The sequence below is a fragment of the Narcine bancroftii genome, chromosome 3 (genome assembly GCF_036971445.1).
Source record: "Narcine bancroftii isolate sNarBan1 chromosome 3, sNarBan1.hap1, whole genome shotgun sequence".
In the NCBI taxonomy this organism is placed as follows: Eukaryota; Metazoa; Chordata; class Chondrichthyes; order Torpediniformes; family Narcinidae; genus Narcine; species Narcine bancroftii.
The window spans coordinates 295,864,599-295,888,611 of record NC_091471.1 but is presented as its reverse complement, the minus strand read 5'-3'; the positions used below and the strand labels follow the sequence as shown (position 1 = coordinate 295,888,611).

The following is a 24,013-nucleotide window of genomic DNA, read 5'->3' as shown; positions in this document are numbered from 1 at the left end:
ACCGCGTATCCTGATGCAGGAGCGCCCGGTGCAAACGCAGAGAGCTGCGCTCCGCCATCCCCATTCATCGATCGCCGCCGCGTCTGAGCGGCGCCCGCCCCGCCCAAGTTGTTCAATTCTCCTCTTTCTATTGGCCATCTGGCCTGTCACTCAGCGACCGGTTCGCTCGTCTCCTTTTTGAATCGCACATAAAATACATGCGGGAGAAGGGGAGGGGGGAAGGTGACAGTAAAAGATAGCAGGCGTCGAGAACAGTACAACTGTTAACAATAAAGTCTACCCCCTTAATAAGAAAGAGGATGAAGCGACCACGAACCTTGTATTTGGAGAGGAATGAGGTGAGCTATAGTTCATGAGGTGAAAAGGAAAGCCCGGCGTCCCCTCCCTCCCTTCCCCCGGTGGTAGCGTCTGGAAAGGTTTCGGAGATGAAATCAATCCCATTTTATTTAAAGTTCTACCTCTTATTGGTGTTCGATTGGTTGCCGCGAACAGTCCTGATGCTGATTGGTTGCTGTTGCTGTCACTCACGCCTGGACGCGGGCTCGTGGGCGTGCAAGCAACAGGCTTGTCCGGCGCATGCGCGTAGATTCTGCCAGCATTCTGAGGGCAAAGCACGATTTTTGATTCATAATGTTCAGAGCCGGATTTGGGCATAAACTGAAAAATATATTAACGTACGTTAAATCTATTTAAAAATTACATCTCAGGATTGTACTATATTGTAATCTACGATAGAGATCAAGCAAACCAAATGATAAATGTAATCAGTAAATGCATTCATTTGAAAATAATTTGTATTGTTATTTTTTTAATTAACAAGCTCTATTATCTTAGGGCCTCACCAAGACTAAATCCGGCACTTAATATTGCAACAAAATACATGTATTACACTTGTTTATATGCATTAAACTTGTTCCAATGCATTGTGGGATTTCCCGTTGCTTTCACTTTTGGAAGGAAGTGTTTAAGCAGTCTGCACGTTGGGAATCCTTTACAAGGTATTGTGCATGAATTTGAAAAATGTATTTTAAAAAAAGTTTTTGTATTGGGCCTGTGTTGCGCAGACTAAATCCATTTGAAAAGGCTGTATTTTTTGACTGGAGAGGCATTGTAAGTCTTGTAGCTGTTCCATGTACGTGTTGCAATCTAGTTATGAATCTGGACATTTGTATTGGGTGTAAGACCCGAACGTCTCCGCAGATGCTGTGGTTGAAGTAAAAATGCAATACTGGAGAAACTCAGCATGTCAGTGTACTTTGTGTTGCAAAGATACTTAACCAACGTTTTGGGCTTGAGCCCTTCATCAAGATATGAGCAAAATGCAGACAGGCGCACGAGTTTGGGTACCTGGCTACATTTTGTTCGTACCTCGATGAAGGGTTGAAGCCCGAAACGGTTATTATGTATCTACACAAAGTACACTGTTTGACCTGCTGAGTTTCTCCATCGTTGCTTTTATTTGTATTGGGATATATACTCGATGTCGACATTTTGCAACCTTTTAGAAGCTGTGAAAAGGCCTCAGAGTTCCATTGGGGCCTCGATGAGGGAGAGAAGCGAGAGCCAGTGTTGGCAAGTTCTCTTCACGCCGGTTGCCATCATCTCCAAAAGTCTGAGTGAAACACGAAAGTCTACAGACACTGATTGTAGTCAGAATACAGAAATGCTGGAGGAACTCAGCCGGTCTCGCAACATCCATAGGAGGAAAATATATTACCGACGTTTTTGGCCTGAGTACTTTTTTAAGATGTAAGCTGAAAACAGGAACATTCTCTTCAAACAAAGTGGCGTACCCTCTACCACCCTCCGCTCAGCGCTCACCCGCATATCCTCCATTACCTGTATATCTACTCTGGCCCCCTTTGCCCCCAGGGCTACAAGAACCGGATTCCTCACGTCATCACCTACCAGCCCCTGCATGCCATTTCCGTCACCTACTAATGATCCCACCACAAGATACATATTTCCCTCTGCTCCCTCTTTGACTTTCTTATCCACTCCTCCCTCCCCACTAATCGTCCCCTTGGCACTGACCCCTGTGACCACAGAAGATGTTGCACTTGCACCCACACCTTCTCCCTCGCCATTTCACTTGTGAATCTCGGGGGTCATCTACTGCATTTGGTGCTCTCGTTGTGGTCTCCTCTACGTCGGAGAGAATGGAGTGTAGAGGGGGAAATTGCTTTGCTGAGCACTTTGGCTCTGTCTGCCGCAATACCATGGATCTCCCATTGGGTGATCTCGCAAACTAGAAGAACGCTTTGTTGAGCACCTAATTTCTGTCTATCGCAATAGCATGGATCTCCCAGTGGCCTCCCATTACAATTCCCCGCCTCATTCCCTTAATGACATGTCTGTAACGGTCGTTGCCAGACTGATTCCTCCCGCAAATTGGAGGAATAACACCTCAAATTCCGTTTTGACACCCTCCAACTAGATGGCATTAACTTGACCTCTCTGGTTTCCATTTAAACCCTCTTCTTTCTCGGGCCTCCCCCCAGCTCTTATTTTGTTTCTCTTTCTCTCCCCCTTTCTTCTCTGTGTCTCCTTTCACAGAAAAAAAAATCAATTCTCATGTTTCCTATTATCCTATCCAATTAACATCTTTTGTCAGTTGGCCCGGACTCCTCCCCCGGCCAGTTTTCATTTTCTTTATTGTGATCTCCTCTATATCGGAGAGACTGGGACCACCTGCCAATTGGAGGAACAACACCGTATCTTCTTACAGGGCACCCTTCCACCGGATGGCATTAATATCAACTTTTCTGGCGTTCGTTAACCACCCCCCCCTTTCATGTCTTCCCTCATCTCTGTTTCATTTTGCATAATCATAATAAATTCTCATCACTCCTCATTATTATCCAATCAACAATGTTTGTTGGTCTGGATTTATCCCCCACCCAGCACTGTCTGAATTCTGAGATCTTCTATTCTTGGCTCATTCTGCTTATTTCGTGAAGAAGGGCTCAGGCCCAAAACATCAGCAGTATATCTTTGACAAATTGTATGGACGTTGAAAAACCAGCTGAGTTCCTCCAGCATTTTGGTGTGTTTTTATTACAGCACCTGCAGACTTTCACGTTTCACTCTTTATTCTCACACCCCTTCCTGTTTTATTCCTGGAAGAAAGGCTCAGGCATGAAATGTCGTTAATGTATCTTTACTTCCTATGGATGCTGTGAGGCCAGCTGAGTTCTTTCAACATTTCTGGGTTTTTTTTTTACCTCCAAAAGATTGACCATCTCCACCTTGCATGTGGTCAATGACAGCATTTTAGGTAGCGAATTCATTATTTGTTGTCTGATTGTAGAATACTTTTACCCATCTCAGTCCTACCTGACAGACCCCTTTTATTGAGGTGGTGACCCCTGAGTTGAGGTATCAAGGGAAAGATGTACTTTGTAGAGCTCCATGACAACTCGTTTGGCTTCAGTGAGGTTGCTCTTATTCTTCTAAACTCTAGAGAAATGCTATCAGGACATTTATTAAGCTGTGTCGGCTTGAAATGTTGGCTCAATAGAGATGTGTTTTATGAGATGCTGAGACACATTCTTGTTCCATTTCAGAAAAGATTCATGGAAGAAGAAGGAAGGGTCCACTGCTGTGGGGACAGGAGCCCTGTACCATGGGGAATGGTCTGAGGAAGGCTGATTCTGATCACCAACAGATCCAGAAAACCTCTTCAAACAACCAGGTTGGGAATGAGCCTGTAGCAACGACTGCACCGACTAACCTAATCCAGATAAAGTATGCTGCTCTGGAGGTCAATGAGCATGCAGAACAAGTTATAACACTCCGCCTTGAAAATGTTAACGAGCAGAATATGTTCTCCTCTACCCAGGGAGTGGTCTCGGTGCCAGATAATGGTAGGTTTGTGGAAGTATCTATGCCAAACCAAAGAGCCATGTGAGAGAGGGAGGGAATAACGAGCCATCTCAGGGTGGAGTGAAAGGAAAGTCTGAAACAGCAGGAGTGACGGGATACTGATCCCAACATTAGTTTAGGTAACTTTGGGAAGGAAGGATAGGAGATAACTCAATGCAGAACATTCACCCTCTGATCATTCTGTCCATATTGATTGTCCCTGACCTCAAGAGAGGCCAGAAGTGATGTGTGTCCCATAATGTCCTCACCCTGCACACCACCACCCCTAATCTAGTCAATCCTGGAATCATCCCAGACCGTAGGATGCAGTTGGCTACTGATGGTCATGCTGAAGTGTTCTGGAGGAACTCAGCAGATCAAGTAGCATGTCGAGGGACGGGATGGTCTGTGTTTTGGGTCAAGACTTTGCATCAGGAGTTCCAACAGTTTGCCTTGTGCTGCAGTAGAAATGATCTGTGCAAACCTGTGACTTTAAACAGACTTGGGGCGTGTCAGTACATGTATCAACCATAACTTGGGGTTCGAGAGTTGGTGTGGCATTGGGTATTCAAGGTTATGACATGGAAAGGGCAGAGGATGGAGCATTTCTTGGGTGACTGGAGGACAAAGCTATGCTGGGTGATGGTGGAGTTTGGAGTGTTCCCTGGGCAACAGTGGAGCACACTGATTTATCCATTGGCACAGAGCCATATCTCATTCTGTGCCAATGGTGGCTATTCCTGTAACCAGGGTTTGTGTGGCTAGGTGCCATTGACAGGCAATGTGAGCAATGTTGCAGTCAGCTGTGGTTGCCTTTTCCCAAACTTGGTGAATGCCTCTTGTGGTGCATCAGCAGAAGGTATAATTTTGTATATGGCCAGGCCTTTGGCTGAGGGGTATTGGGCTGGGGACTGGCAGGGTGGAGGTCATGGGGCAGGTGGGAGGGTGGTTGAGATGAGGTGACGTCTGGCTGGGTGAGAGGCCAGCAGGAGACCTGGAGAGGGTCAGTGGGGCGAGGGTGTGGCGGGGGTGGTCTGGCATGGTGAGGGTTGGCAGGTTGTTGATCCACCCTCAGTCTCTAGGGAGACCAATGTTCACCTGCTGACAATCTGCTCTTTCTCAGATCCTGCTGCAATACAGTCTTCACCTCTGGAGAAACCGTGCCCCTCCCATGTGTATGCCACTACTCTCACCAACCGTCAGCGGGGGAATGAGCCCTCATCCATCCCAGCAAACCTGGACAGTGAGTACCCTGGTACAGAATTCCCATAACCCCAGCCTACTGGGTATCTGAAATACAGGGAAATGGTCCATTTCACTGAGTAGCTCCTGGGCCTACTTCAATGAGGTAAGTACACAGTCCCGCAATTCAGATGTAGGGCTTTAAGGCTTGCTCTGCGCAGCTGAGGGTTCAGTGTAAGGCATGTTACACGTGGCCTCAAAGTTTTGCTTAGCATTTATTACAACTTAGAGGTTCAGGAGATGGCATCTCTGTGCTATCCCCACAGTTCAATGAAATGCACAATGCAGAGGTCAGTGTCGTGCTTGCTAAACACAACCCAGGGTACAATGTAATACATGCTGCATGCATTCCAAGGTTCTATGGAATGTTTGCTGTACACAACCCAAGGTTCAGTGTAATGCATGCCCAACACAATCAAGGGGTCAATGTAATGCATGCTATATGCAACCCAGGGTTCAGTGTAATGCAGTGTAACCTTGGATGATATTCTAAGGTTTGGGGAAAGCTGGTTCGGTGTAACTGGGTACTTGCAGCCAATGCTTAGATGTGGGGGTTTTATAAAATTATGAGGTACATTAACAAGGTGAATAGTCTTTTTTTTTCCTGGTTAGGGGATCTCAAATTAGAGGGCATTTACATTAAGGGTAAGGGCAAAAAGATTTAAGAAGAACATGAAGGACAGGGTGAGCTACCAGAGAAAGTGGTAGAAGTGGGAAGAAATGAAACATTTAAAAAAAACATGGAGAGGCCCATGGATAGGAAAGGTTTAGAGGGATATGGCCTGAATGCTGGCAAATGGAACTAGCCGGTCACCAGAGACAAGTTGGGCTGAAGGGTCTGTTTCGTGCTGTTGAACTTGATGACCGAAGCTCAATGTGACCAGTGTTATTTTTCCCTTCACAGCTTTATCAGTTCACCAACTAGCTGCACAGGGAGACCTGTCCCAGCTCACATCCTACCTTCAGCAAGGTGAGCTGATGATATCCGGGTTTGAGGCCATCTCTTTGGGTACTCGCATCTCCTGGTGAAGTCTTGGGATGAGGGCATCACTAGGATACTTTTCCCTGGATCCTGGAGATAATGCTGCGACACTCATTGAACTGGTAACTGAGGCTTCTCTGGTACTGTTGAGGGGAGCTATCTGTCAGCCACAGCCAGGCCTGTGAGGAAGAGTGGATAGCTGCAGTGGTTACGTTACAGTTTAGCATCTAGAGGTCTGGAATCTTTACAAATTTGAATCCTACCATGGCAGCTGGGAATTTAATATGAATTAATTGATCTAAACTTAAAAGATAGTGTCTGCAAAAGTGACCAGGAAGCTACTGCAACACCTAGAAACTCAGACAGCTTCTGTGGATAGAGAAACACAGATGGATGCTTATTTGTCCTTGGGACTGACTGGATAGAAATGCTTTTCAAGGAGGGGAGGGAATTTGCCATCTTTCCCCAGCCTGCTCCACTATTAATCAAGATCATGTGGTACTTTCCTGCCCCATCCCTATACCTGCTCGTTCCCTCTATGTCCAGAAATCTACCCATCTCTGTTCTCAGTGAACTCCATCACTGGATAAAAAAATGTCTCCATACCTCAGTCAAAACCACCCCTTATTCCATAACCCCTGGTTCCAGATCAGAGTGGGAGAACAGGATTGAAGGGCTGAATGGCCTCCCACTCTGTTTTATTGAAGTTCTATACCCTGTGATTCAGGGAACTTTAGTTGATCTTTGAACTGGGGGTGAAATATTCAAGTTTACCAATCTAGAAAAACTGAGTGAGCTACACATTGATAATTCTGAAACAACCAGTGATCTTGCAGATGCAGAACAAATCCTTGAGAAGTATCTTGGTGAAAACATCAATCCCCCTATAATAGAAGGCTCTGAGCCAGGTGCGGGGTGATGTTGTTGATATGGATGTGGGCCCACTGTTTGGCATAGATGATTTGGGCTGTGTGGTCTGTTTCCATGGTGTATTCTTCTCTTAAGTGAATCTTTCTTCACTAAGATTACTAAATTTTTAATTAGGAAGAATATTAATGGAATTAAAGTGGTCATTAACTAATGTCCATTTGTAGGACGGTCTGAGGGTGGTGTGTTCATGGGCATATGCTGCTTGTTTACTTTCTCCCTCTCTATCCCACCCCCTCCTTGCCCTCATTGACCATGCAATTGTCCATGTTGTTCAGCAGAGGTGCTCCCTCAGAAGGATAGCATTGATGGGATGAATGGCTGCTGGTGCTTACCCAAACTTTCTCCTCCATCTTTCAGGGAGTTCGCTCCTTAATGTGCCAGATGAGCGAGGATTTACGCCATTGATGTGGGCGGCAGCATTTGGAGAGATTGCTGTAGTACGATTTTTGCTGGAGATGGTGAGATCATGAGAACAGAGGGGTTGCACTGTGCTTGCACACACCTGATGGTTCACAGACAAACTCTGCCCAGTCCTGTCACCTGGAAATCTCTTTCCTTTACTCCTGTACCTGAACTCCTAGATCATCTTATCCCTTAACATTAAATTACCTTGAAACCGAGGTTTCTATCTCCAAATTGGTGTTCTTGCACTCTAACAATTCCCTAAGGTTCGGTCTGCTACTGCTCCTAGTGGGAATAAATAAAACAGCCCCAAGTAATATTGGGAAAGTTGAAATCCTCAATGTTGTAACCCCATTACTCTTGACCTTTTAAACGTGCAAGCGAACATCATAACCCCAAGCAGAAAATCTTCTTCAGGAAATAATGGCCAAACATCACACTGCTGACTAACAGCCTTCTTGATGTTGGAGTGTTCATATGCACCGCTGATAGCAATGGAGCTGTCTGGCTAGCAACAGAGGAAATGAAATTTGAAGAGAAACCAACGCATTACTTTTGTGCGGCATGCATGCCTGCATCGGTCTGATCATTGTTTATAAAATTCGGGAGGTCATGCTGCAAAATTCTTGGATGGGCCATGTCTGGAATTTTGTGTGCAGTTTTGGTTGCCACACCAAAGAATGTGGGGCTTTGGAGAGGGTGCAGGGGAGATTCACCAGAATCTTGTCTGGGTTGGAGAGTATGAGCTAACAGGAGAGGTTGGGCAGACCTGGGTTGTTTTCTCTGGAGCTCCAGAAGCTGTGAGGCAATAGAAGTTGAGGGGCATTGACTTTCAGAATCTGTTTTCCCAAGGTGGAAATGCCTAATAGCTTTAAAGTGAGAGGGGAAAATTTAAAGTACATTTACAAGGCATTTATTTTACACAGAAGGATGGCTGGAATAAATGCCAGGGAAAGTGGTGGAAGCAGATGTGCATTTTGACACGCAAAGTTGCAGAACTGGAGGGATTGTGACCTTGTGCAGGCAGTTGGGATTGGTGTAATTTGGCATCATGGATGTTTGGGGGTGTATTATTCCATGATTTCTATGATGGCAATGTCATGGACACAAGTTGCAGGAAGCTGTGATTTGTTGCAGGGTGCTGATCCAAGGATCCTGGCAAAGGAGCGGGAGAGCACACTGTCTCTGGCCAGTATCCAGGGGTACACGGACATCGTTCTGCTGCTCCTTGAACATGGAGTGGACATCAACATTTATGACTGGGTAGGTGAAGTTTGAGCTGTTCGGCCAGAGTTTGCTTTTTGTGGTTTCTAATCCCATTTTTAAACAATAGGCTGGAGATGGGTGTGGCCTTATCTGGGCCAGCAAGTTCTGTGCAGAGGAACTATATGTCTTGCATAAACCATCAGAACCCCATCTCTGCAGCTAGTACGTGGGTGTGAGCTGGTGAACTCCTCTGTTATTCAGAGCAGCTGAATAGGGCAAACACCATGTATTTACACAGATGTGGTCAGATGATGTGCTTGGAATATGCAGTCAGGCTATTCCTCCCAATGTCTTTGCACCTTGTCTATCTGGCCCAACCACCATAGCTGCTGGAGGGGAATATCTGCCCAAGAAATGCAGCCCATTGGCCATCATCATGACACCTTCTGGAGAGAACGTCTCTTCAAACTCTACTGCATCAAGCCAGCACTAAGCTGACATGGTGGTGGTACTCCTGCCTCTTGCTCAGATGGTGAGGGATCAAGACTTGTCCTGGAAACAAGCACAAACATCCAATGGAACACCAATGAGGTATCTGATGAGATGGTTGACCACAGTCCTATACGTCTTCATCCAGAGGTGGTGGGTATGTCCATGGTTCTGAAAGTTTTCCTACTGTCCTTGGTCCAAAGTGAACAAATAAAGTTGCCACAACATGACATGCCAGCTCTGCGATTTAGAAAGGGAAAAAAGGTTTTTAAATATGCGTTGTTTCCTTCCTACAGAATGGAGGCACACCACTGCTGTATGCTGTGCACGGGAACCACGTGCGGTGCGTGGAAGTTCTTCTGGGTGAGTTTGAGTTGGTTGTTGTAGGGGAAGGGGAACAGGATGGGGAAAGCTCACTTTGCATCCAGCAAATGGCCTTGTTAAAGAAGCTTCTCAACCAACAAAAAGTTGAGGGAGAGAAAAATTCAAGTCTCAGGAACAAAATTCAGGAGCCCTGCATTTCATTGAATTTTGTGAGAAATTGCTGTGCATGGAACATAAAAGAATGGCACTTCAAGATGCAAAAACAGCATTAACTATTGTGAGGTAGGGATTGTGCAGGAGGGAGAGTGAAGAAATACAGACTGGTTAGAGGGCATTAGTTTTAGACTCCACAAATGTCCCAATTTTCTCCTGCCTAGTGCGAGACCCCACAATTGCCTCAATTGAGGAGCTTTCTCAAGTAAGTTGAAATGAAGGGGTCAAAGGATATATAGTTACCCCACCCCCCCTTTCCCATTCTCTCAATGAAGTATCTGGGAGTCTTTAGGAATTGAGGAGTAATTAAGAATTGAGGGTGGCATGGTTGGCATAGCGATTAGCGCAACACCTTTACAGCGCCAGTAATCGGGACCAGGGTTTGAATTCTATGCTGTCTGTAAGGAGTTTGTGCTTTCTTCCCATGTCTGTGTGGGTTTTCCCCGGGAGTTTCCTCCCACTGTTCAAAACGTACTGGGGGTGTAGATTGGGTGGCACAGATTCGTGGGCCAAAATGGTCTGTTACTGTGCTGTATGTCTACATTTTAAAATTTAATGTAAATTTTGAGACTCTGTTCCAAAGAGCATTTGCATGAAAATGGCAGCTGCGATTTAAAAATGACCTTTTCAGAAACAAAGGGGAACAAAAAAAATTCTCACTTGACAGTGCAGTGACAAGAAGTTTTCTTCCCATTGGGTGGGAGGGAGAGGTGCAAGGATGAATTGACCAAGCAACAAATGGTAGGGATGTAGAGGTGGGACTGCCCATATGATGATGCCTGCAGACAGGTACAGCTAGAGTTGGGCAGGTTGCATGAAGAAGGGATGTATAGATGAGGTTCTTGGACTGAATGTGCTGGTGAGCAGAGCCCAGGTGGGACACAGGCAGCTTTAGCCGGGGTATTGTCACAGTCACGTCAGTATACAGATGATGAATCTCAGATGCAGGAGGAGGATCACCCGTGTGGCAGTGAGCCACTGGGAAGGTCAGAGGGGTTTAGCTTGGTGGTGTTTGGGGAGTTAAAGAATGAAAGGTGTCGAGTGAATAATAAAGAAAGTCGACTTCATGGTATGCTGAAAGAACGAGCGAATGTATTCCACTTGTAAACTGATAAATTAGTGTCTTGTATCATTCATCTGCCCCTCTGTCTGTTTTCCCAGAAATTCAACTTTCTCAGTGCTGGTAGATTTTTCCCAATTGGTGATTTCTGGTAACTTATCCACAGTCTATCCGAGACCTTATCAAGGACCAGCGTCAACTCCATCTTTTCTTGAGGTTTTGAGTGTCGACTTGTTCATTACATGAACCAATCAATGCGCAGATTCATGGCATAATCTTAGACTAAGCTGAATAAAGTAAAGAAAAAACCAGTGTTCCTGCAGAACCTTGAGGCGAACCTCCAGCTTTATTTGGCTGTGCAGAATAACCGTATTTTCTCTTGCTTTTTCAACAGCAAAGGGTGCTGATCTCACAATGGAGGCAGACTCTGGTTACAGCCCCATGGACTTGGCTGTAGCATTGGGCTTCAAAAAAGGCAAGTTTTCACCATTCCCTGATTCTTCACCTCCCTCCTAAGTTTCATCCTCCTTCTGTGAGCTCCTAACAGGTACTTCACAAACTTACCAGTGGTCCAGTGCTCGGGTGCATTTTCAAGTATGTTGTAATGAGATCATTTAAGGTTTATCTACCTTTCCCAATCCCCCATTTCAACTGATGTGTCCCATTAAAGGTCCACGTGAACATTAGCAAAACACACCAGTTGATCCCTTGTACTGGTAACCCTAACAGGAGATTTAAAAAGATGATCAGGCAGAGCTTCTAGTACCTGTGGGTGGGTGGGAAGTGGGGTGTTCTAAGGTCATGTAATGTGCTATATCAATACTATCCACGCGTGATTGCATGATACATGGAGGCATTGAGTACAAAAGCTGTGAGGTTGCGATGAACCTGTACTATCAGCAGCGAGGCTGTGATGGGAGCGTCCGCCCAGTATTTACTTAGCATTACATGATCTTGGCACACCCTATTACCCACCCACACGTACCAGAAGCTTTGCCTGATCACCTCTTGGGATGCAAGCACATTCCTTCCTAAAGTGGTGATCGAGCTGGTAGGGTAGTGCTTGCCTTCAGAGGCTCCAAGACAAAAGCTGCAAGGTTGTGTTGAACTTGTATGAACATCAGCGAGGCTGTGATGGGATGGTTGTAGTGTAGGACAACATCAAGATCTGAGACCAGTGGATCGGATGCCTTAGGTGCTCTGTAAGGGATTACTTAAGGTGGTATGTGAGTGTGGGGGGGAAAAAAGGTTGAGAATCACTACCCTAGGCAACACAAAAGATTCAACAGAATGGTTCCAAGGTGGGATTACCTTGGAGCAAAGATGGTTTAAGGGAAGAGTTGGCAGGGCTGTATGCAAGGTCATATCTGATTAAGGGTAGTGAGAGAAGCATACAGCATGGAAACATGCCCTTCAGCCCATCTCATCTATCCACCATGATGCCTACCTACACTAATATATTATGCCCACGTCCCTCTCCTTTACTATCTAAACTGTTCAAATGTATTTTCAAACTTGTTATTGCATCTGCCTCCACCACCACCTCATTCCAGATATTCACCACCCTCTGTGCAAAAACCTAGCCCTCCAATCTTTACGTTTCCTCCCTTCTCATCTTTAACCCATGCCCTCTTATTCTAGGTACTTTTGTTTTGGGGAAAATGACTCTGACCATCTATCCTGTCTATGCTCTTCATCATTTTATTAACCTCCATTAGATCACCTCGCAACTTAGTTTGTACATTTTCCTTATACCATAGCTCTCCAGTCCAGGCAACATTCCTGGTAAATCTCTTCTGAACTCTTCTCCATTGCTACCTCATCCTTCAGACCAGAACTGCACACAGTCATCCAAGTGACATCATACTGATGTCTTGGAGCATCTGAAGGCAAGCACTACCCTACCAGCTCTATCCTCACGTTAGGGAGGAATGTGCTTGCATCCCAAGGTTTCTCTGTACATCAGTGCTCCTTTGATCCCTGCAATTTACTCCATATGTCTGACCAGATTTTGACCTCCCAAAGTGCATTACCTCACTTGCTGGATTAAATTCCACCTGCCATTGGTCTGCCCAATTCTCCATCAGATGTATGTCATGTTATCTTCTGAGACAACCTTCTTCAGCTTGTGCAATTCCAATTTTCATCTGCAAACTTGTTAATCAGACCTATATGTCAGTTACAAAGTTATAGCGCAATACAGCATAAAACAGGCCCTTTGGCTGAAATCCTCCATACTGACTAAATTGGCATTCTTGGCTAGTCCCATTTTCCCACATCTGGTATATATTGGTTCTAAACCCTTCCTATCCATAAATCTGTCCACGACTACCCTTCTGCCCTCAATTTTCTTAGTTACCTAGCTATTCCAGTGGTTCAAGAATCTGTGACATTAATTTAAAATGTTGGGCAAAAGATGCAATGGGATTGTGAGGAAATCTGACTGGAGCAGTTCTGTTCCGAACTGCAGCCTGCCGTGAGGGAAGCAGGAGTGTGTATGCTGCAAACAATAAATCAGTAGTTTTGGAAGGGAAGTGAATGGCAGCGGAAATTGAATAATTGCAGGGCAGAGAGAAGGGCATGGCACTGTTCCACCAGGAGGCTGTACTGACTTGATGAGTGAATCGCCTAAGATGCAAGATCTATAGATTGACTCAGTCTGTGCTGGACCCATGCATGGATCTTGTAAGGAGTTGCAGGTTGTTTTAAAATTCTTTCATTTGTTGCTATTATGTTTCAGTGCAACAAGTAATTGAGAATCATGTACTGAAGCTGCTTCAGAACAGCAAAGAGTGATCACAGAGCAAGGACTGGAAGCAGCCAGTACTTCAGGTGTCAGTGAGGAGGAACATCCCACCTGTCGCTTCCTGCGCCCACCACTGATGGAGCAGCTGCACAGGTTTGAACTGGTTTGTGGCTGGTGTGTGTAAGATGTGGAGACCCCTGATCGCAGGAAATGTGGAAACGTGGATCCCAGAACTGTTGGACTGTTCAATGGTGGCTGGCAGCTGTTTATTGCATCTGGGAGAAGGCTACCTGCAGACTTCTAACATTTATGACATTAAATTTTATTTTTTTGTGTTTTCCATAGTTCTATCTTGTGATGTATTTATGATTTCCAGTCAGAGTTGCAGGTCCTTTCACATGTAGATGTAATTCATTTAAAGAGGTTTCAAATGTTGCAGACAAGATCTAAGGAAAAGGAATTTGATGGTGACCAACTAGGTTTGAATGGGTCACTCCATGTTCGTCTTGGACCCCATGTGTGATCTGTCCCATCCAAACAATGGTTCCTCTGCTGGCATCGAATGGACATTCTACATTGTGTGGCCACACCCTTGAACCCCATTTTCTTCCAGGGAAAATGCTCCCAACTGAATCCATCACTGAAGCACAGGTCCTCCATGACATCCTTACACCACTCGGCATGGATACAAGTACAAGAAAGTGGTGGAGGTAGTTCTCCACAGCCCCTCACCATGGCCTTGAGGGTCTCCCAAGCCTCATTTATATAATGAGGTGCTAACTATTTACAACAAAACAATTTGCTGGAGGAACTCAGCAGGTTGAGCAGCATCAGTGAGAGAAAAAGAATGACAAGATTTCTGGACAAAACCATTTATCAAGATGGGGTGCAGAAGGAAAATACCCTCCACTTCTCTGTCCTCTCTCCCTCTTTTTGCTTCATCATGTGTCCATCATCCTTTACTCCTGCATGGTTTACCAATTCCCCTAGTGGCCCTGTCTAACCTTTCCCACCCTGTCATTATACTGGCTATCTTCCCTCTGTGCTCCCCATCATGAGAAGGGTTCTTACCTGAAACATCAATGTTCTTTTTCTCCCGCTGTTGGTGCTTGACCTGTTGAGTTCCTCCAGTAGTTTGTTTTTTGCTTCAGATTCCAGCTCCTGAAGACTTTTGTACAAAGTTTTGTAAATCTCTAACACATTAAATAACAATTGAGCTATAAAGAGGGACACTTTTTATTTAACAGTTGGATGTATCATTTCACTGATGTTTCAGGACCCTTCCTACAATGTTTATCACTATCTTCCACGAGTATTCAAGCACAAGCTCTTAAGGAATGAAAATATAAAAGTGTACTACTTTATTCACAATTTTCTGAAACATCAGTACTGTCCTTTTCTTTTGGTGGCTTCAAGGTAAGTTTCATCATCCTGGCAGGGTATGTGTATTAGGAGGCACTCACAGTATCACTGGAACACTTCAGGCAGCTTTCTGGCTCATTCCCTTGTTCTGCTGGTTGCAAATGTGGCTCAGTGGGTTCCAACAGTTTCTCACCAAGAACATCAAGGTGATAGAGAATGATTCTTCCAAAGAAGTCTGTGCTTTCCTCAAATATAATTTTAAGTTTATCCACAATGGGTTCTTCACTGATTGGGAATTTGTGAGTTTCAGATTAAGGAAGAAAACTATTTGCTTGAAAAAGCTTTTACGTGTAAAGGTTAACTGAAGCAGATCTGGAACTCAGTTGTCAATAGGTGATGCTCCAGTTTAGGGTCAGTCCAGGAATTCCAAATTTGCTCTCAGCCAGGCAGATTCTGCACATTAAAGCAGCATGTAGTGATGGACAAGAATGATACAGCATCTGACAAATCTCTAATTTGCTGCTAGTGGATGAGACCTAACAGCCCATAATGCTGGCATTAAACATCAACTTCACATTAAATTAAACCTGGGCAGTAAATGGCAGTGCCTTGGAGTGTTGTAAAACAAAAAGACCTGGATTATGGGTTCACAGTTCCCCAAAGGTGGCAACACAGGTAGGGTGATGAAGAAGGTATTTGGCACACTTGCCTTCATAGGTCAGGGCATGAGTGCAGGATGTTGGTGAGACCACAAATGGAATGTCGTGTACAGTTCTGGCCACCCAACTATATCATTAAGCTGAAAAGGGTGCAAAGAAGATTCATGAGAATGTTACTGGAACTGGCAGGTTTGAATTATAAGGAGAACCTGAATAGGCTGGGATACTGCTCCCTGGAGTGTCAAAGGCTGAGGGATGACCTTTCAGAGGTTTATAAAATCATGATATTTGTAGTCTTTTTCCCAGGGAAGGAAAATCTAAAACTAGAGGGCATAGATTAAAGTTGAGAGGGGAAAGATTTAAGTAGGACCTGAGAGGGTGCTCTTTTCAGAGAGTGGTGGGTACATGGAATGAGCTTCTGGAGGAAGTGGTAGAGATGGGGATGTTTAAAAGACATTTAGTCAGGAAAGGTTTAGAGGGATGTGGGTCAAAATACAGGCAAATGGGATTAACAGGGGGACAACTTGGTGGGTATAAACAAGTTGAGCTACAAGGCCTGTTCTCATGCTGTAAGGCTCTGATTCTGACTTGCAGACTTTGAAGGTGTACCTGATGCCTCTACATTTGGAGGAACACCACAGGATCAGGTCAAACCCGTTTGCTGCAGTGTGACACACTCACTGCACCACATTTCATGGCTACATACATACCCACTCTATCTGTGGGTGACCCAGTCGCTCACACACTGATTCATTCAACCACAAAGGAACATTCCGCTGAACCCAACTATGTAGGATATCTGTAGGCAGTTGGTGTCTTCGGGATAGAAACTGGTGATTTTCATGAGATCGTCTCCGCTTCTGCTACCTAAATAAGACAAATAACTAATTGGGCACTGGCTTGAAAATGAATAAGAATGAAAATTGCGATACTCAGACTCATGGAGGGATACAACACCAAAACGACTCTTCAGCACATCGAGTCTGCGCTGACCAACTGTCCGTTTACATTAATCTTTTATAATGCTGACTTTTAATTCATCTGGCAAATATAAAAGCATTTTCATTCCTAGCATAGTTAATGATGACCAATTCTGCCCCAAAGCTCAGGCTGCTCACATCTGCTAAGCCTGGTTTCTCTTGCAATATGAAATGACATGATACACAAAAAAATAAGTAACCATATAACCACTTACAGCACAGAACAGGCCAGTTTGGCCCTACTAGTCCATGCCGTAGCAAATCCCCACCCTCCTAGTCCCACTGACCAGCACCCGGTCCATACCCCTCTAGTCTCCTCCTATCCATGTAATGATCCAGTCTTTCCTTAAATGTAACCAATGATCCCGCCTCGACCACGTCTGCCGGAAGCTCATTCCACATCCCCACCACCCTCTGCGTAAAGAAATTTCCCCTCATGTTCCCCTTATAATTTTCCCCCTTCAATCTTAAACCATGCCCTCTAGTTTGAATCTCCCCCTTTCTTAATTGAAAAAGCCTATCCACAGTTACTCTGTCTGTCCCTTTTAAAATCTTAAACACCTCTATCAAGTCCCCTCTCAATCTTCTACGCTCCAGAGAAAAAAGCCCCAGTCTGCACAACCTTTCCCTGTAACTCAGACCCTGAAATCCTGTCAACATTCTCGTGAACCTTGAGTTCTGTCGCTTAGGATAATAACTTGCATTTCTGTACTAACAATCCAGAGACGAATCACAGAATGGCAACTGGGAATTTTAAACTTTTTGACAATGAATCTGGAATATTTTGAATCTAAAATCTGATGAAACTATCAGAGTGTTAATTGATAATATACAAATATAGAATTTGCACTAATACCATATTTCCTTTGTAATTCGTCAAAGGAACAAAAACAACCCTCAGAAAAACAATCAGATAAATTTTTTATTCCCTTCTTTTCCCATTGTTTCAAAGTGGCATTGGAGACCGTAAAAGGAACAAGTTGATTATTATATAATGGCAATCTTCCAGAATATATATTTTTAAGTCCCAATTTTTTAAGTTTACTTGTCCATAAATTCAATAAATTTTTCAATATTGGCACATCATAAATTCGTAATAAATTTTTATTCCATCGAAACAAAAACTCATGAGGAAATTTTTCTAAAATAACCGCCATTTCTATCTTTACCCAACTAGGTGGGTCGTCCATATTCATTAATGCACTAAGAAATTTGAATTGAGCTGCTTAATAATGCTGAAAATTCGGTAATCTTAAACCTCCAAATTGAAAATCCCACATCAATTTTCTCATTGCTACTCTCGGATATTTTCCCTTCCATAAGAATTCTCTAATTGCTTTATATAAATCCTTAAAAAAACTTAAAAAAAAAATAAGGAATTGATTGAAACAAATATTGTATTCTAGGAAAAATATTCATTTTTATGGTATTAATCCTCCCTAGTAAACCCAAAGGTAGATCCCTCCACCTAATCAAATCTAATTTAATCCTTTGTATTAAAGGAAAATAATTAATTAAATATAATTCTTGAAATTCCATATTAACATTAATTCCTAAATATTTAATTTGTGTAGTCCACTTCAAATTTGTAATATTTTTATATACTGAATAATCACCTTTACAAATTGGTAAAATTTCACTTTTAGTCCAATTTACTTTATAACCAGATAATTGGCCATAAATTTCTAAACATTCTTGAATTGCAGGTAAAGAAATATCCGGATCCACCAAATATAATAAAACATCATCAGCAAATAAATTAATCTTATATTCCTCATTCAGACCTTTAACATTTTCATTTTGACGTATTAATTGTGCTAAAGGTTCAATAACTATAGCAAATAAATCAGGTGACAACGGACATCCTTGTCTAGTAGATCTTGTCAACTAAAAGATTCTGAAATTTGGCCATTAACAGCAATTCTAGCCTTTGGGCTATTATTTAAAGCCTTTATCAACCCAATAAATGAAGAACCAAAACAACATTTCTCAAGTACTTTGAACAGAAACTTCCATTCCACTCTATCAAAAGCCTTTTCTGCATCCAATGAAACCACTATTGGATAATTCAACTGAAATTTAGATTTATTTGTATATTCTATATTTGTTTATTATCAATTAAGATCTTTTGTAAAACAGTTATGTGGTCGACATATGATTTTATTGCCTGAATCTAGTTTTGAAGAATATGTACTTTCAATACCAAAAAAGGGATATATATCTGATTTGTATTGTATTTTACAAGAAATTGATAGTAAAAAAGACTGGGATAAAGATAAGATGAAATGGGAAAAAGATTTAGGACATAAAATAGCTGAAGAAGTTTGGATGGAAATTTGTCAGAATAGTATTCGGAAATTAATTAATGCTAGACTAGCGATGATTAATTATAATTTTATTCATCAGCTATATTTAACACCGGAGAAATTTAAAAAATTTGGTTTTAGTAAGTTGGATTCTTGTTTTCGATGTGATCAGACGGCCAATACTTTTTTGCATACTGTTTGGCTTTGTGATCGATTGCAACAGTTTTGGAAAGGTATTCAATCTGTTTTTAACAGTTTATATAATATCCATCTTGTATTAGATCCCAATATATTTTTATTAGGGAACATGCAATCATTAATCGATTTAGGTTTAGAGGATTATCAGATTTCATTTATTTATTTAGCTTTAGTTGTGGCTAAGAAATGTATAGCACTTACTTGGAAAGATAGAAATATACTAACTTTAGATAAGTGGTATTTGGAAATGAAATTTTGTTTGACTATGGAAAGGATATCTTTTTCAATTCAGGATAAGTTAAAGTGGACTCCGTTTGCTAATTATATGCATTTAAGTTTGATTTAAATATATGTTTAAGTGTGATATTTTGGTATTGAAAATTTTTTTTTGTTAGAATTTTTTTAGGTTAAGTTTTATCTCTTTTTTTTCATATATAATATTGTCAATTTTATTAACTCTTCACTTTATTTTGGGGGGAGGGTTATTTTGTGTAGTTTTCTGATGTAATATTGTAATCATACCTTTTTACATTTTTTTTTCTATTTTTCTTTAAATGTAATTCTTTATTGTATTCATGTTATAAAATTTGAAATAAAGTCTTCAAAAAAAACTATCAGAGTGTTGAAAAAAGATCTGATTCAACAGTCTCCTTTGGGACAGAAATCTTCTTTATCTGATCTGGCCCATGTCAACCTCTAATCCCATAGCGATGGAGGTGACTAACATGCCCTGTGAAATGGCACTGGAAGACCTTCAGTATGTGAAATCATTACAAATGGATCTTTCTCAGGCGAGGACAGATGGGCACAGATGTTGGCCTGGCTACCCTTGTCCACATCCTGCAACTTCAGTCTCTGTGTCCTCGTGGGAAAGCTGCTATGTTCCTGCCTTCCTATTCACATCTGGCTGTTAAGTGGCATCATGTCTGCGGGGTTTACCTTCGAGCTTGCACGTCCTGCCTGTGAATCCACCTTGGAACTGCAGCTGCACTTCAGTTACCTTCACAGAGTTCGGGAACTCTAGCACCACCCATTGAGTAGAGCCCTGAGAAATGGGAAAGATCAAAGTAAATGCAGATATTGGCAAATGCACTGCAAGTCAGTCAAGGTTGGAAAGATCGAGGTACAATGGAAATTCAGAAGTGACAGAGCAAATCGAAAGCCACTAGTTCTCCAAGCCACATCCTTTTGAAGTAAAGCATGAAAATCTGTAGATATCATGGTTGAAGTAAAAACAATACTGGAGAAACTGCAGGTCAAGCAGTGTCCTTTTGAAGCATTTCTGCACCCTTTCTAGCTTCATCATGTTTTTCCAAACTGCACACAATTCTCCAAGTGCAGCCTAACTGTACAATTGCAAAATGACATCCCAAGTCCTGTACTCAAAGCAGAGGCAAGCATACAATAAATCATCCTGCCTGCTTGTGCTTATTTTCAGGGAATCACATATTTGTACTCCAGGCTTCCTCAGTTCAATAACACTCCAGCAGGGCCCTGCCATTCACATTCATATGTTTAACTTGTAAAACTTATCACTTCCCAATTGGCAGAGTTATATTCCACCTGCCATTTTCCACCCAAGGGAGGATTTGGTTTAACATTTTATCCTGAAGACACCTTATTTGTGATCTTGATTCAAAGTTGCTGGAGGTCTGCTTGGTCAGGATTTGGGGAAAAGTGAAAAGAAATGAAAATCCTGAAATGGTAACAGACCAGTGTTCCTGAACGCAACTGTAATTGTCCCTTCACTGTGACAGAACTGGTACCACTGCTTCTCAAGGACAATTTGGAATGGCCAACGAACCTGACATCTTTGTGGTTAAGAGGGTGCTGGGGGTTTAAATTTACCTGCTTTGGCTTATTTCTGAGTGTCCTGACCTTCTGACTTTATATATTGCTTTGGGACATATCCACAACATATCAATAATCAAGAATGGGTTTCCATTAGAACTGAGCATTCAATGAGACCACAGCTAGCCACATCCAAATCCAAGCATCCAACAAGAAATACAAGAGGGATGGAACTCTGCATATCCAAACTGGATATGACTTGGGATGAGATTTGGACAATTCAGGTTTTTGTAGCTTTGGTTATGGTTAATTTGTAAAATTAAAATTAAAAATACAACATGGTAACAAGCCCTTTCGGCCCATGAGCTTGTTCCATCCAATTACACCCAATCAACCTATCACCCCGGTACGTTTTGAATAGTGGAAGGAAACCCACATAGGAACAAGGAAAGTGTACAAACTCCCTATAGACAGTGGCAGATTTGAAGCCCAGTCGCTGACGCTGTAACAGTGTTGCACTAACTGCTAACAGTTTTCTTCTTCTTGACTGTTTTGATTCTTCCACTGTGGTTGTAACAAGGAGGGTCTGACAGGTTGTAGATTCTCTACCACTACAGTCAGTGCAGCATTGACAGTGACACCTTTACCTCTAGTTACAAGATTACTGTTTGCTCTCTTTAGCCTCTCTGTGCTGTCACAGGAGCCACTCGTACAAGCTGAGGAACGGCCATAAAATCAGAAAGCAGAGGAGTCCCATCAGCCCAAAGGTCCATACAATACAGAGAGAGATGAGCAGATTGGCTTTTTAGCTGCTCCACCCACTCACCTACCTATCCAGTTACCTGGTCCGAGTTCCAACAGGTTTCCTCATTTCTGTCAAATAAGAACTTTTTTCCAAACTGCTTCACGTCACGGTTAAGGACAGAACTCACTCTGTGGAAAAACAAAAGAATATGGGTTTGATGACATGCTCACACTACCATCTGAGACACTTATATTCAGGCAATATTTATTTATTTGTAATGTTGTGAGCCCAGAGGACCCCAAATCCCAGCAGCAATAGAAATTCACCTAGACAAACTTTTAATTATCTTTAAACTTAAAAACAAGATCAAACTTTAACTTATTACTATTAACTCAACCCCTTCTAATTCTAAGTGTATATGTATGTAATGTGTGTGTAAGTTCAGAAAAGTTCTTTGATTCACAATCCAATCTCACTTCTCACTCCAAGTTCACTGGTATCAGGCAATTCTTATACTGTGTACAGAATTTAATATTTATGAATTTCACCAGGCTTTGGTGCTTGGAAAGTAAATGGTTACCACTCAGGACAGTTCTTGTCAGTTTTCAGAGAGATTTGTTGCTCGTTGGACACCCACAACTGATACCTTCAGATCAGCCACTTCAGTGTCTTGCCGAAGAAACTTGCCCCATCAGGGTTTTTCAGATGATAACCTCTTTCTTTCAGGTCACCAAAGAGTTCCTTTATGTTTCCCTTATGTTCAAGTGAAACATGCAGCCAATCCTCTCCCCTTGTATGGACCACAAGGGCTTTGACCAGGCATGAACTAAGAACACACAACCTTTCTTCAAAATGGGGTTTTCCCACAAGCTTGCCAGCTTGTCCTGTTCCAGTCCCAGCTGCTGCTGCTGAACTGTAGAACTGAATTCATTCTCTCTCACTCAGAGAAAACCACATGAACCTCTTAGAAAAGCCAACTGCACTCAAGAGACTGCGGCTCCAAACCTAATCAGCTTTTGCAAAAGCATCCGGAGCCTGGACTGTCTGGCCTGGCATTTTAAATGAGATCTGTTTTGAAGTTTTTTGTATGTGACCTACACTAAAAAAAACCTGCCACAAGTGATCTCCTCTAAAACATATCTATGTACAATATAAAAAATAACAATCTGTCACAGAATTGATGAAATACTTGTCCTGCAGATGATTGATTGTCTGTATGTGTGCTATGTCTGGTTGTATGTCTGTGTGATGTTGCACCGAGGACTGGAGAATGTTGATCATCAGGTTGTACTTTACAAAATCAGATGACAATAAACTTGACATGAACAAAAACTTTTCACAGGATCTATTTGGCCTCAGGAACTTCCCAGACACAACACATCCAAAGAGAAAGGACTTCCTACGCATGGTCATCGGGATGGTACCAAATCCTCCATACGGAATGTCCTGTTCAAATCCACCTCACCACAACCTTTCTGGACCTTGCATGGTTTGATCAAGCCCCATCTCGCACCTCAGATACACTTGAGGTTGTTCAGTCGTTCCCGGCCCGCAGGGAGCGCGCCCACGCCCGTCCCGGCCCGCAGGGAGCGCGCCCACGCCCGTCCCGGCCCGCAGGGAGCGCGCCCCACCCGTCCCGGCCCGCCTTACCTGCCCACTGTCGTTTCGCTCAGCACCGATTCCGCCATCGCTGCTGCCGCATTCCACTTTGCGACAGCTGTGGCGTCATTTCGCGACATGTTTGGCAGCAGCCGTAAACTCGGTTCAGGCTCCTGGCAACCGCCGTGGCGGGAATGACGTCCCTGGTAGGGCGGGACAAACCCAGCAGCTGGTTCTGCAGTGTCCTCAGAAACAAGGGGCTGTCGGCAGGTCGGGCCTGGGCTCTTCGGGATGTGGACAAGACAGGAAAGCGCCTCCATCAAAACAAGAGGTGAGGCAAGCATCACAGTGGTGATGGTTGGGCGTAAGAGGAGATGTCCGGCTCTGTATAACCAGCTCTACAAACTTCACTGGTCAGGCTTGTCCATGTCACCCAACAGATAGAGGGACCCATTCCCCTCCTAATGGAGGCGTGGGAGATGGTTCACCCAGCCTGTTATAGTCACTGGGACTATAACAGGGGGAGAGGATTAACAGAAGTTAAAGCACAATGCTGAAGAAACTCAGTAAGGATAAAGATACATAACCAACGCTTCGGGCTTGAGTCCTTCATCAAGGTGTGGATGAACATGTTGTGATGCCCCTCACAACACATCTTTGCTGGTGCCAATAAATTAACAGTTATGTATGAGTGAGAAGTGAATCGTCGGTGAGGGGGTGAAGGATCATTGAGGGGGTGAGGGAGGGAGGCTGAGGGTCATCCCACCCCTGCCCAAAAAACCTGTCCATCCAAGCTTCTTTCATGCACATATATGTCCCAACAACAATTGACTTTCTGTAGCACCTCTAAAGTATAATGGAAATCTGGAGCAAAACCCAGACTGCTTGAAGAACTCTGCAATTCAACTCATATCT

The 24,013-nt window shown here is 43.2% G+C and overlaps 3 protein-coding genes across 6 annotated transcripts in view; 2 read left to right on the top strand and 1 right to left on the bottom strand.

Annotated features, from left to right (window-relative positions):
* Window positions 1-593: 593 nt before the first annotated feature.
* Window positions 594-14,702, top strand: rfxank (regulatory factor X-associated ankyrin-containing protein). 3 transcript variants are annotated; one of them, XM_069928555.1, is made up of 10 exons: window positions 594-674; window positions 835-998; window positions 3,567-3,866; window positions 4,988-5,107; window positions 6,011-6,076; window positions 7,376-7,476; window positions 8,558-8,683; window positions 9,412-9,478; window positions 11,107-11,187; window positions 13,453-14,702. In XM_069928555.1, the coding sequence occupies exons 1-10, from the start codon at window positions 631-633 to the stop codon at window positions 13,506-13,508; spliced, it is 1,125 nt and encodes a 374-aa protein (XP_069784656.1). In that variant the 5' UTR covers window positions 594-630; the 3' UTR covers window positions 13,509-14,702. The 3 variants fall into 3 exon arrangements, with proteins under 3 accessions (XP_069784656.1, XP_069784657.1, XP_069784658.1); XM_069928556.1 differs by lacking the exon at window positions 835-998 and having other exon boundaries at window positions 603-674; XM_069928557.1 differs by lacking the exons at window positions 594-674; window positions 835-998 and adding an exon at window positions 1,671-1,749.
* Window positions 14,677-23,253, bottom strand: nr2c2ap (nuclear receptor 2C2-associated protein). The gene is given in 6 exon segments (XM_069928558.1): window positions 14,677-14,986; window positions 14,988-15,119; window positions 16,279-16,346; window positions 19,903-20,008; window positions 21,597-21,687; window positions 23,150-23,253. Coding segments are annotated over 6 exon segments (534 nt in total). The 5' UTR covers window positions 23,239-23,253; the 3' UTR covers window positions 14,677-14,938.
* ncanb (neurocan b) overlaps window positions 23,101-24,013 on the top strand; it is a 173,551-nt gene continuing 172,638 nt past the window's right edge. Inside the window, exon 1 of one of the 2 annotated variants that reach the window (XM_069928553.1) lies at window positions 23,101-23,429. The gene's annotated coding sequence lies outside the window, so the exon portion shown is untranslated. The remainder of the gene's footprint in view (window positions 23,430-24,013) is intronic. The other variant, XM_069928552.1, reaches the window with a different exon arrangement.